Source organism: Salmo trutta, chromosome 33 (genome assembly GCF_901001165.1).
Source record: "Salmo trutta chromosome 33, fSalTru1.1, whole genome shotgun sequence".
Taxonomy (NCBI): Eukaryota; Metazoa; Chordata; class Actinopteri; order Salmoniformes; family Salmonidae; genus Salmo; species Salmo trutta.
The window spans coordinates 21,001,706-21,015,925 of record NC_042989.1 but is presented as its reverse complement, the minus strand read 5'-3'; the positions used below and the strand labels follow the sequence as shown (position 1 = coordinate 21,015,925).

Sequence of the window (14,220 nt, the reverse complement as noted above, 5' to 3'; positions counted from 1 at the left end):
ATAAACACAACCCACATATTTTTTTCTTCGATAGCATATATTAAATGTATTTATTAGACTGTTAAGAGCGAATGAGTCAAAATGACTGCTCATTGACTCAAATGGAGTTAATCCAGTTTAAAGCAACTTGAATGCTTGACAACAAGGGGCATAAGGATGAGATTGATGTTCTTTTTGAAAGATAAAAAACACTTCCATACAAATATTGACCATTCTGTGTACTGTACTTCAACATTTTTATTCAATTTTTTTATATATATAACTTTTGTCCATATTTCTCACATTGCTGTCAAATACAATACTGTCCACTAAATGATTGCGTGCACATTGATTTCACATCACATTGACTCACCAGTGACCACCGTATACATGTGATTACTAGAACTGCTACAAGGTCATGCATCATCTAGACAATGAAGCCATTTCCACAACAGGGGATGGACTTCAACGGAAGGTTCTTGATCATTCCAATATCTAGGCAAATTGAAAGCTCTATAGTTGACCACTTCTACTCAACATGAAACCAACAAACAACAGTGTACCAGATATGTTTTCATTGTTTAAAAAACAACAATCACAACAACATTAAACATTAAAATAAATTCAACTTTTTGGGCATCAAATTGAAAACCGTTGTACACCGACTTCTAAATTTATAAATATACATTATTTACAAAATAATCGTATAAAACATAATAGAAAGACCAGTGCTTCATAATATTTAAATAACTAGTGAAATACTAATCTTTAAAAAAACATTATTGGTTCAGTAATGTCAATTCTAATTATAGGCGTCCTTGGTATGATAGTCACTTTTGTTTTTCTTTGTTTTCATTTCTGGGCAATGTTGCATAATAAGAAGTAAAAATAGCTTCTTCTTGAATCCTCCTGGCACTACGTCATTTATTGCATCAGTTGTTTTCTCTTAAAAGTATTTTCCCTTCCGTTTTTGTTGTGCAATGGATCCAAGAAGAAGCAGGGCATTAAGCTCTATAGCCCATACTTAAGGCTCTGTGATTCGGGATGCATACATTCTTTATTAACATTTTTAATGTAAAAAAAAATATGAATAATAATTTACAAAATTGACATAGGCCTGGGTCTCAAATATTCTCAAAAAATGAACCGTTTCTAGTATTTTTTTTCTCTCCTTGAAAGTTTATTAAACAAAGTCTCCTTTTTTGCATACTGTAGCACATCACCAGGGTAAATGGAAGTATCTGGCTTCTTCCACAGTCTTGTTGGCAGTAAGTTTATTGGTTGGTTGCTGATTATCAAAATAAGGTGGAGTATCTCCAGACAGAGTCCTCCCGTCCTGCTGATGAGCAAGGTGGCATAAACACATAGGCCTGTTTTTCATGGATATGGTGGGACAAGTCCTGTCAAGGGGCTGAATCTGTCAGTACACCCTGAAGGTGAAACATCCAAAAGTCCAAGTTCTGTATTATTTCTCACAGTCTGTTCAGTCCTTACATTCTTACAAAGTTCTGTAGTTTGAGTCCTATTGCATTCATAGAGCACACCGGCTCGGTCCAGTTATCAAGTTTTCAAGAGCAGCAATTCACAGTTAAATAAATCCCTGTCTGTTTCTACACTGTAAACAGTCCAGAAGATATCCATTCTTCAGAATGTCTGATACCCTCCATGTATTATACCTGGTAGTAGAAGACAAAAAGTTAACTAGTTTAATCATCAGAGCAATATAGTGGAAACCTTGATACATTTTTGCATTGCTGATTGATAACTGTTAATGACATGCTGTCAAGAGTTGCAGGAACATGTTCAGAGGAATTGTGAAAAAATAGGCTTACCTCAGTTGCTATGACGCATTCATTTTTCTCCTCTGCTATCACAAACACAGACTGGTATATTGAATCTCTTGAAGAACATATCGTTGCTATCCTACACTCTGGCCTTTCGCTGTAAATGAAAAGATAACATGTCAACACTTAAACACCAAACCACTGTCATTTATCAAACACTGGAGAATAGGAAGTAGGTCAAATCTATCCAGGTTGTCATCTGCAGGCAGCATTTGAACTTACCTGTACTTTCTACTCAACGGCATTTTCTCCTCTATCATCTTTTTACAGTTCTCATCTTTATCCTCTTGCGACGGTTCATCCTTGTACTCCTTGGAGGTTTTGTAGTCCAAGTGGTAGTTGATGTGTTTGTGGTTTTGGGACTTCTCCCTGGGACAATCCACCTCCAGGTCCAGGTCCACCTTTTTGTTGGTGTTCTTCAGCTGCAGGTCAGAAATGAGGTTCTCCTTCTGGAAATGTGAAAGGTTGTTCATGGTCTCGGAGTCCTGCTCCCTCTTCCTCTGCTGCTGGATGTGGCGCAGGACCATGACCACCATGAAGATCAGCACCAGGAGCACCACCAGGCCCACACCCAGACAGATGGCTGCCCAGTGGAGCCTGTCTTGGGGCTCTCTGACGGGGCTGGGGCTGGGGGGGATGAGTAAAGGCACATCGTAGTACTGGCACTGGGTGCCGCTGAAGTGGGCTGAGCAGGTGCAGTCAGCAGGCTGGCCTTTGGCCCCGTTGGTGCAGGTCCCACCGTTCAGGCAGGGTTTGGAGGCACAGCGGTCAGTGGGCTTGTCACAGTTGCGGCCGGTGTAGCCCAGGGGGCAGATACAGGTGTAGTCGTTGATGCGGTCCATGCAGGTGGCTCCGTTGGCGCAGGGGTTCATGGAACACTCGTTGATGTTGATCTCGCAGCGTGGGCCGGTGAAGCCTGAGCGGCAGCTGCACCAACGTGTGGTGCCGTGGATAACACAACGTCCACCTGAACAGAACAGCCCAGCATTATCAAACAGTGCACATCATATTCAATTGAAGTTAGCTCTAATGCAGATGTCTCTAGAGAGAACATTTCAAATTGATTTGTTTGAGTAAGTGCTCTGTACTGACAGTGTAGAAAAGAACTCAAGTACAATAAACAAATTCCTTCTAATTGTTGTTGTTGAGATGTAGAGAGAGTGGAAACTATCACATACCATTTGTACAGGGCAGGGAGGTGCATTTGTCCACTTTCTTCTCACAGTTGAGTCCAGTGAAGCCCCCTGGGCACTCGCACATGTAGCTCCGCCCGTTGTCCCTTTCTCTGCACTTCCCGTGGAAGCAGGGTGAATCGGCACAAGTCAGCATTCTGTGCTCGCAGTGCGTCCCCTCGAACCCCTGTGGGCATGCACACCTATAGCCGTTCTCAAGGTCCTGTTGGCCACAGATAGACAGAGGTTATCACAGCCCACTGTCACAGGAAACAATCGCAGCAAAATTCAGTGTAGGTTTCTTGCTGTGCCTCTCATTTCGATGCCCTTGCAACTCCACATTATTATCTCATAATTCTCATGCCCCCTGTGCCCCAGGATGAATTACATTCATTTACAGGAGAGAGTATGTGAACTGGCTAAAGGTCTGTCTGTTGCATTCTTCTATACCGGCCCAGAGATGTGGATAGATATAGGAAAAACAAAAACAGGAAAGCCTGTGTGTGCTGTGTGTTGTGGGAAACGGATAGGCTTTCCTGGCTTACCAAGCACTGGCCTCCGTTCCGACAGGGCTGGCTGTCGCACTCCCTGACCTCGCTGTCACACTTATCCCCTGTGAAGCCTGGCTGGCAGGTACAGGTGTAGCTCCCCTGGCCCGTGTTCATACAAGTGGCCCCATTACGACACGGCTTGTGATGAGTGCAATAGTTCAGATCTGTGGATAAATGTGTATATGAAAAACAGTTACTCCCCACCCCTAGTCTCCTATCATAATCAGGATGCCTGATGACTCTTGCAATATTATAGGAACATGTCATATTTATAGTGTCATATAGCATGTCCTGTGGTTTCCCCCAATGGGCTATTGAACAGCAGTACTTCTGTATTGTTTCACAGCAGGACCCAGAGGAGCCTGAGACACTGACCTTGGTCACAGAGGAGGCCTCCCCAGCCCTCTTTGCAGGTGCACTGCCAGGGCTGCTGACAGGTGCCATGTTTGCAGGATGGATGCCTCTTACACTCATTACAGAAGGTGCCCTGCCAGCCCTCTCTGCATCTGTCACAAACAAAACATCACACCTTTAGCACTGTGTACTTACACACATGCAGGCAAATACACTTGCAGGCAGGCAAGCATGTGTGTAAACACACACACACACAAACACACACTAGAATAACTATTGTATACTTACACACACTGTCCTGGCCTTGAGCAATTTCCATTTATTTTGCTGCACCCTTCAAGGCAAATTGCTGCATATGAAAATTAGACAAAACAGGAACTTTATTTTTTGTAAACTCATTCAACAATACATAAAGCTTCTGGCTTGGACTAGGAATCCCCTTCCCACTGCTGTAGTATCAAAACGGTTACCTGTCGATTTCTAATGAAACCTTAATTTGCTGTTTCTGTGTTGTGACATTGAATTTGCATGGTTACAAGACTAGTGTTTAACGGCTGGTTAGGCCTGAGCAGATGCTTGGTCTCAAAAGCGGACAGCTGCCCCATTGTTGTTGGTAGGCTGTTGAACCCTGTTTGCAGCTGCTGCCCTACCGCTCAACAATAGAGCTCGCAATTTAGTGGCGCGTGGCTGATAATAATGCCGCGATTAACCCGGCGCGTGCTGCTTTACCAGAACGCTACCCGGGATTATTCTACCCACATGTGCCCAAAGTTGTGAGAAATCTAGGGGTGAAGCGGCTGGGTTGTGAGGGAGCGCGCAGCGCTATTTTCGCTCATCCTTGTCACTCCAAACTGCAAACCTAAGCCTTTCTAGAGCAGCGGCATCTCAACACTATAGGCCCTATTATGCAAACACTTTGAGAAATAACATCCTACTACATATTGTGAAAAGTCTTCTTAAGAAACCCAGAACATTTTATTCGGATTGCTTACGTTCTTCGCAGTATTGTCCCTTCCAGCCCGGTAGACATGATATTTGCCCGTCAGGGTTGCAGGTGTAGTGGCCAAAACGGTCGTCTCTTGGAGCGCATATTTTGGAACAACTGTCCCCGTAGTAATTTGCATGGCAGATGAACCGGTATGAGTACCTTAACTCCGTCTGCCCCCCACTCTGCACATCCTGGGACCACTCATCCCCTACTTCCAACTTTCTTTGGATGGCAAAATAACTAATCAATAAGGCAGGGTTGTTTGTATCTGCTGGGATAGAGAACAAAAAGCATGTTTCAAGATAGTGTGGCCTATCAAATAGGCTACTTCTGTATTATTGCATGCTTTTTAAAAAGGCCAAACAAACAGTGCACATTGTCTTGAATTATTTCTCTCAATAGGATATATAGAAAGTAAATGTTTAATGCAAGTTTTCAGTTTATGATAGGCATATATCAAGGCCTGTGCCCTATTTTTTCAAGTGGGTCGGTGGACTGCGATTGAAATGTCATCTTCCTTTATGTCAGCAAAACATTTTTAACCCATTATTCCCCTTCCAAAGGGCGGAACAGCAAAAGGTGTAAAATACAGGAAAAGCAGTCAGAGGCTTTTGGCAAGGTTTAGATATTCTCACTAAAGACTTGAACACTTTCCCACGCTTAAAATAAACCAGAGGAAGTGCGATTGTGTTGGACACAGAGCATGAAAGAAGTGCTCTGTTGCACGTAATTCATCATGCCACATGGACATCAACACATTCATATTTCCAAGTTTCATTATAACGGCAACATTTCTGTATAAATTGCATTTATTTATGCTGCATAAATTGCATGTATTTATACTGCGTAAGGATTTAAATCTAGAGCATAGGGAGTATTTGTCACGCATCTTTAACAGTGCCATGTATCCCTCTAGCGGTGGTCATGTATGTAGCGCGCCACTCACCTTCAGGTAGATCCGCTGAAGGAGAATACCATGCTTCAATGATTAGAGAAAACGATCCCTAGGAGTGGAGAAAAAATATTAGCCTATCATGAGTTTCATTTTTTCAGTTGCACATCTTTTTTCCTTATTATTTTCTTCTTTAGATAACATCTATTGAATAAAATGTGGACTAGGCTAATGACATACTAACATGTTATCATAAATCCTCATGCACGTCTATATAGGTTAGTGCAGTCGTTTGATTTATGCTTAGCTCTTCACCAACCATCTTATTGCAAACACCGTTATTCCATGTAGCAATAGGCATATATATTCTCAACCACTTCAATGTGGTATTATAGGCAATGCGTAGCGTCTTACCGGCCATGCAAAGTGGGTGAGTGGCAGGCGAATAGGTTTAGTGAACGTGCCGTCCTCCATGACGCTGAACGAGTTGGTGCCTAGTACAGGTGTAACGACACTGCCGAAGTAGCAGTCACCTGGTGACACGACGGTCTGGTAGTTCTTCAAGCAAACTCGGAAAAAAGTCCTACAATCTGGACCGCAAGCTACGCCGTTTGCCAGCAAACCTCTATTATTCTGAAACTGATGAAGATCAAGCTCGAATACACCAGATCCCAGAACCTAAAGGAAGAGAATCAATTAATAAATTAGAACAATATTTCAGTGCAATAATTTACATTGCGCATTATTATAGGCGTAGTATATGCTATTACATTGTGCATTATTACAGGCGTAGTATATGCTATTACATTGTGCATTATTACATTGTTGCTGTGTCAACATCTAGGCATGAACGATTCGAATAATAGTTTAACTATAAAATTACCTGCTTAAAAATCGTTATAATAATTGCGATGATAAATGTAAACCAAGTTGCCATTCTTTTCCACAGATCGGTTCGTATCCTTTGAAAAATATCCTCTTCCCCACAGAAGGCTCCTATTCCAAGCTGTGGTGATGAAATATGAAATTTGGAAATGAGAAATAAATAAATCCTTCTTCAAAACCCTTTTGGGCGAGATCGAGCTCCGCAATCCAAAACGCGCAGAAGTTGAGAAACCTTGTTATCCAGACAGTGAGATGCAGGTTAAACGCATAACAGTAACGTCAATATCCACAGTTTATTCATCCTTCTGTCTTTACGTTGACCTTCCATCTTGATCCTGCTGAAAAGGTGTTTTCTCTTGGCGTTGTGTCGATGCAACTCTTGCGCTTTGCTTATACAGAAAGCTTCTGGTGGCGCCAATATTGTTGTGAAAATGTGGCAGGACATCAGTCACAGAGCACTCTGTTTCTTAATGAAGGTTGTTTCAAGTCTCGGTTCACGTTTTATACTTGTGTAGTTATTATGAATACTGTCAATCAATAAACACCGCCCCTTTCCATCCACGCCTGTTGCAACCAACCCTCATGTCCAATTGTAATAATACTGCCGTTGTCTCTCGCAGGAGACAGACTTCTGACTATCAACAATTCGGCATCTGTTGATATGTTTTTGTTTCACTGAAAGGGGTTTTCAGCACGTGTAGCCTTACAGCAATTTTGAATTTGTTTAACAAAGGATAATTGATATATGTTGTTACGCACTTTTATTCCAAATATATTTTCAGTAATTATTATTTTATTAATTAATAGCAATTAAATGGCATCCTCTTTATTTGATGTTATTATCGGTAATTACGAAATTAATATCATAGCATTTGTACGAAAATCCTGTGTATTTTACCCTGTCTATAATTAATTGTGACTCGTTATCTCTCCCAGATTGCACCTTTAACATTGGATAACTATTAGTTAACATTTGATATAGTTTGTGTGGTCTATATTGCACTAGCAGACATTCCAGATAATCGTAAAACGGATTACCCTTTCCTTTTTTTAACCTGTGCATCCATTTTGCACTCTCCAGTTGGCTGTGCGTCATTGGGTGCGCCCTCATCCACAAAGATGCCGCGTGCCTCTTTGGTCGCGTGCCTACCATTATCACTGACCACACATCTTTGTTAATGCCACATATTATAAAGAATAGTGAAGACGAAGCGGGAGATAACCATACAGCTGTATGATAATGAGCTGAGCTCTATCCAAACCGCTGCGCCTCAAAAATCACAAGTCTTTGAAGGCGCCCACTCATCAGAAATGTGAAGAACTGCTCAAATCCAAACTGCCAGTCTCATTCTCTCACATAATTATTGTAACAGAGGTTATCAAGATATGTACTTATGTTTGTGCATTAAATCAATATTGTTTTTCAACTTTCTACATGTTTTTTTTTTACACATTTAATTATTGTTGTTTTTCGGTAAACATATTTGATTATTGCTGTATATTTCGTGTAAACTAAGTGTTAATTACCCTGTTCACGTTGATTTCTATGAAATAAATGCCCAGTAAAATACCATGCCACCTGCTCAACCAACCTCCATGATATGACCTTCACTGGCAGACAGCCAATTCTGGAAATTGAAGTGGGGGAGACTGTAGTCCTACTCACTATATGTTAGTTTAACTTTTAAACAACTATGTTTAAATGTTAAATAACTTTCCCTCTTTCCTTTTTAAGATCAAATGATTGTTGAGAGAAGGAAACCAAAATGAACCCAATGAATTAAATGTAGGACTTAAACAAATCATTTAAACCCTCCATACAGTTTTATCACACGTAGACCCATGCTGGGTAACAGCATTGTTGGCTTTATCACTTATTGTGCAGACCGCCTTGTCCAGCAGGATTTACAGTGGAGGAGTGAGGGAACAGGATTTACATACTGTTCCCTGGCCAGATGAAGGTGTCTCATGGCAGAACACTTCTGCAGAGATGACCTCATCTACACCCCCCACGTTTGACTTATTGGTTGAAGGCGATTCTGTTGAGCACAGGGATCTCCAATGCACTGGAGTCCTTTTCCCACCATTCACCGTGGCGCACTGGACTGGTCCTGTGGAGAATCGCTGGAGTCTTCAGACTGGTCTGTATAGACGAGAGGTTTACTCAACCCGTACAGTAGCAGTGATGCTCAGAATGTCAGGAGATCAGAGTCATAGCACCTGAGCTCAGCCAGACTTTTGTAGGGTTATGTTCCTGTTTTCTTAAGTGATAGCATGGATGCAATCTGTAAAAAGCCAGTTTATTCTGACTGAATGAAGGAAACTGGTGAGCTTCAGTACCGTGCTAATGAGTCATACCCAAGTCCCCTCATACACACTTCAAAACTTCTACACACATGAATAATTTAGGAGGTGGTAAATTAATAACTGTACAAGTTAAGTTGCCTGGATTTGTAACCTACATCCTTTAAATATGTTAAATAAAAACAGACAGATAGGCATATGGAGCTGTATCTCCAGTATTCTACACTTGGTGTCATCAAACTTTCTCAATATTTACCCATCACCCTGTACCTCCCCCAATCCCATTTGATCACTATTTACCCATCACCCTGTACCTCCCCCAATCCCATTTGATCACTATTTACCCATCACCCTGTACCTCCCCCAATCCCATTTGATCACTATTTACCCATCACCCTGTACCTCCCCCAATCCCATTTTATCACTATTTACCCATCACCCTGTACCTCCCCCAATCCCATTTTATCACTATTTACCCATCACCCTGTATCTCCCCCAATCCCATTTTATCACTATTTACCCATCACCCCGTACCTACCCAAATCCCACCATGTACCTACCCCAATCCCACCCTATACCTACCCCAATACCACCCTGTACCTACCCCAAATCCCACCCTATACCTACCCAATCCCACCCTGTACCTACCCCAATCCCACCCTATACCTACCCCAATCCCACCCTGTACCTACCCAATCCCACCCTGTACCTACCCCAATCCCACCCTGTACCTACCCAATCCCACCCTATACCTACCCCAATCCCACCCTGTACCTACCCCAATCCCACCCTGTATCTACCCAATCCCACCCTGTACCTACCCCAATCCCACCCTGTACCTACCCCAATCCCACCCTATACCTACCCAATCCCACACTATACCTACCCCAATCCCACCCTGTACCTACCCAATCCCACCCTATACCTACCCCAATCCCACCCTGTACCTACCCAATCCCACCCTATACCTACCCCAATCCCACCCTGTACCTACCCAATCCCACCCTGTACCTACCCCAATCCCACCCTGTACCTACCCCAATCCCACCCTGTACCTACCCCAATACCACCCTGTACCTACCCAATCCCACCCTGTACCTACCCCAATCCCACCCTGTACCTACCCAATCCCACCCTGTACCTACCCCAATCCCACCCTGTACCTACCCAATCCCACCCTGTACCTACCCAATCCCACCTTGTCCTTACCCCAATCCCACCCTGTACCTACCCCAATCCCACCCTGTACCTACCCCAATCCCACCCTGTACCTACCCAATCCCACCCTGTACCTACCCCAATCCCACCCTGTACCTACCCCAATCCCACCCTGTACCTACCCAATCCCACCCTGTACCTACCCCAATCCCACCCTGTACCTACCCAATCCCACCCTATACCTACCCCAATCCCACCCTGTACCTACCCCAATCCCACCCTGTACCTACCCAATCCCACCCTATACCTACCCCAATCCCACCCTGTACCTACCCAATCCCACCCTGTAACTACCCCAATCCCACCCTGTACCTACCCCAATCCCACCCTATACCTACCCCAATCCCACCCTGTACCTACCCAATCCCACCCTGTAACTACCCCAATCCCACCCTGTATCTACCCCAATCCCACCCTGTACCTACCCCAATCCCACCCTGTACCTACCCCAATACCACCCTGTACCTACCCAATCCCACCCTATACCTACCCCAATCCCACCCTGTACCTACCCAATCCCACCCTGTACCTACCCAATCCCACCCTGTACCTACCCTGATCCCACCCTGTACCTACCCCAATTCCACCCTGTACCTACCCCAATCCCACCCTGTACCTACCCAATCCCACCCTGTACCTACCCCAATCCCACCCTGTACCTACCCAATCCCACCCTGTACCTACCCAATCCCACCCTGTACCTACCCCAATCCCATCCTGTACCTACCCCAATCCCACCCTATACCTACCCAATCCCACCCAAAAGCTACCCCAATCCCACCCTGTACCTACCCCAATACCACCCTGTACCTACCCAATCCCACCCTATACCTACCCCAATCCCACCCTGTACCTACCCAATCCCACCCTGTAACTACCCCAATCCCACCCTGTACCTACCCCAATCCCACCCTATACCTACCCCAATCCCACCCTGTACCTACCCAATCCCACCCTGTAACTACCCCAATCCCACCCTGCACCTACCCCAATCCCACCCTGTACCTACCCCAATCCCACCCTGTACCTACCCCAATACCACCCTGTACCTACCCAATCCCACCCTATACCTACCCCAATCCCACCCTGTACCTACCCAATCCCACCCTGTACCTACCCAATCCCACCCTGTACCTACCCTGATCCCACCCTGTACCTCCCCCAATTCCACCCTGTACCTACCCCAATCCCACCTTGTACCTACCCAATCCCACCCTGTACCTACCCCAATCCCACCCTATACCTACCCCAATCCCACCCTGTATCTACCCAATCCCACCCTGTACCTACCCCAATCCCACCCTATACCTACCCAATCCCACCCAAAAGCTACCCCAATCCCACCCTGTACCTACCCCAATACCACCCTGTACCTACCCAATCCCACCCTATACCTACCCCAATCCCACCCTGTACCTACCCAATCCCACCCTGTAACTACCCCAATCCCACCCTGTACCTACCCCAATCCCACCCTATACCTACCCCAATCCCACCCTGTACCTACCCAATCCCACCCTGTAACTACCCCAATCCCACCCTGTACCTACCCCAATCCCACCCTGTACCTACCCCAATCCCACCCTGTACCTACCCAATCCCACCCTGTATCTACCCCAATCCCACCCTGTACCTACCCCAATCCCACCCTGTACCTACCCAATCCCACCCTGTACCTACCCAATCCCACCCTATACCTACCCCAATCCCACCCTGTACCTACCCAATCCCACCCTGTACCTACCCAATCCCACCCTGTACCTACCCCGATCCCACCCTGTATCTACCCAATCCCACCCTGTACCTACCCCAATCCCCCCCTATACCTACCCAATCCCACCCTGTACCTACCCCAATCCCACCCTGTACCTACCCCAATACCACCCTGTACCTACCCAATCCCACCCTGTACCTACCCCAATCCCACCCTGTACCTACCCCAATCCCACCCTGTACCTACCCAATCCCACCCTGTACCTACCACAATCCCACCCTGTACCTACCCAATACCACCCTGTACCTACCCCAATCCCACCCTGTACCTACCCAATCCCACCCTGAACCTACCCCAATCCCACCCTGAACCTACCCCAATCCCACCCTGTACCTACCCAATCCCACCCTGTACCTACCCCAATCCCACCCTGTACCTACCCAATCCCACCCTGTACCTACCCCAATCCCACCCTGTACCTACCCAATCCCACCCTGTACCTACCCCAATCCCACCCTGTACCTACCCAATCCCACCCTGTACCTACCCCAATCCCACCCTGTACCTACCCAATCCCACCCTGTACCTACCCCAATCCCACCCTGTACCTACCCAATCCCACCCTGTACCTACCCCAATCCCACCCTGTACCTACCCAATCCCACCCTGTACCTACCCCATCCCACCCTGTACCTACCCAATCCCACCCTGTACCTACCCAATCCCACCCTGTACCTACCCCAATCCCACCCTGTACCTACCCCAGTTTTATCACTATTTCTGTGCCCTTATTCATTTGAGCATTTTACTATTGTGGCCTAAAATAATATGACATTTCAGCCTCTACCCTTTTAGGGTTCTTTACACTCCGCCAATGCAAACTATAACCTAACTGTCTCTATTCTCTCCTCCCATTGCAAGCCTTGTGTAAACACATATTTAGAAACGAGACATAGGCCGTCCATAATTCCATCTGCAGCAGCCCTTTTTCGCTCTCCATTTTTCTTTGTGTCAGTGTTTGGTAAAGCTGCCCTCTCTCTCTCATTGTTCTCCTGCCTTTTAGCTTGGATCTGAAACCCTTAGAAATAAAATGTTCATTGGGAAACAAGAAGGTATGAAGGTGCATTTGGATTTAACCCCTGCTGCTACTAATAGTTTCTACAACAAAACACTGACATTACACGTCTCTATAAGCCTCTATTGATGCTAATATATTTCCAAAACATATTGAAATATGAAGATACCCCTTCATCACCGGTCAAGTCAAGCGTGATCAAAGCATTTTTATAACTGAATTTCTTTCAGCTGTGTGTCCACATTTCTTACTGTAAATCTGTATTGTCTCATTGCCAGTGTAAGTACTGTGTCATCGCCGATATGTGGCTATTTTGTTCACTGTTCCAACAGTATCAACACACTGGGCCTGTGCAATGGGAAATTAGCTACAGTGTTAACAGATGGCCCCTTTTAGGCCAAAAACCTGCCCCTGTTTAAGGCACAGCGGTTTAACACTTCTTAACAGCACATTTGATCTCTATGCTCCAATCTGTCCAGTGAATCAATGGAGCTTTTGATGTGCTCTGCCAATGGATCTGAGGCTGGATCTAACTATGTCGCCCTATCCGAAGAGAAATCACCTGCTGTCAGGACTAGAGAACCCAATGCTGTTTGTACTCACCACTGCACTCTACTGCCCTGTTTCATCTGAAACCAGAGCTACACATGCAGTTCTGCTGCATATGTAAATCCTCTGCAAAGTACAGTCTTTGTAGAGTTTGTAGAAAATATCTGAATTCCTCAATTAGTTGGAATTTTCAAAGCATTAATGGCAGTCATTTTTGAAGAACAGCATATTTGCAAGTGAATATGAATGCAGTGCAGACTCCCTTGTTTGACAGGCTTCCAGCACCAAGCACAGTTTCCTGATAATCCCTTTCTGGGCAGGCAGCAGGATTTATACCTACAGTATATTAGGGAGTGGTGGGTGAGAGGAACGGATGTCTGACACATGGATGTGTTACAGTGTAATGGAACCAGATGATGGATTGTTCTCCATTTGCTTCCAAGGGAACACGTGGAGATCCGCTATAGCTGCAGTCATAGAAATACACAAATATACCGTTTCCATCTTCAGTAATTCCCCTTTTGTTTGTCACTCTCCCATCACGAGAGTTGCAGTCTTGATCTTCATCATCTTCATAGTAACCAGTAAACTTAGACAATCCTGTAGGTGAGTTGACAGAACCTGCTCTGCAGATGGCTGCTGGCTCTGGCGTCAGACGTATTAGAAATGAGAGCCCCGGGCTGTTTTGGAACTTT

General features: G+C 45.1%; 1 protein-coding gene across 2 annotated transcripts; it reads right to left on the bottom strand.

Annotated features, from left to right (window-relative positions):
• Positions 1–215: 215 nt before the first annotated feature.
• On the bottom strand, positions 216–7,148 carry LOC115172634 (delta-like protein 4). 2 transcript variants are annotated; one of them, XM_029730266.1, is made up of 11 exons: positions 6,664–7,148; positions 6,195–6,458; positions 5,835–5,892; positions 4,893–5,159; positions 4,189–4,249; positions 3,922–4,052; positions 3,541–3,710; positions 3,002–3,218; positions 2,046–2,790; positions 1,812–1,920; positions 216–1,655 (listed from the first exon to the last, which is right to left on the bottom strand). In XM_029730266.1, the coding sequence occupies exons 1-11, from the start codon at positions 6,715–6,717 to the stop codon at positions 1,650–1,652; spliced, it is 2,082 nt and encodes a 693-aa protein (XP_029586126.1). In that variant the 5' UTR covers positions 6,718–7,148; the 3' UTR covers positions 216–1,649. The 2 variants fall into 2 exon arrangements, with proteins under 2 accessions (XP_029586126.1, XP_029586127.1); XM_029730267.1 differs by having other exon boundaries at positions 4,893–5,156.
• Between the last annotated feature and the right edge of the window lie 7,072 nt (positions 7,149–14,220).

Bases quoted from the DNA above. Each gene is read 5' to 3' on its own strand.
- LOC115172634 (XM_029730266.1), bottom strand. From the start codon at position 6,717: ATGGCAACTTGGTTTACATTTATCATCGCAATTATTATAACGATTTTT. The intron at 4,053-4,188 runs GTAAGTATACAA...TGTTTGTGACAG, and splicing joins TCAAGGCCAGGACAGTGTGT to ATGCAGAGAGGGCTGGCAGG. The intron at 3,711-3,921 runs GTCAGTGTCTCA...ATTTATCCACAG, and splicing joins AGGCCTCCTCTGTGACCAAG to ATCTGAACTATTGCACTCAT.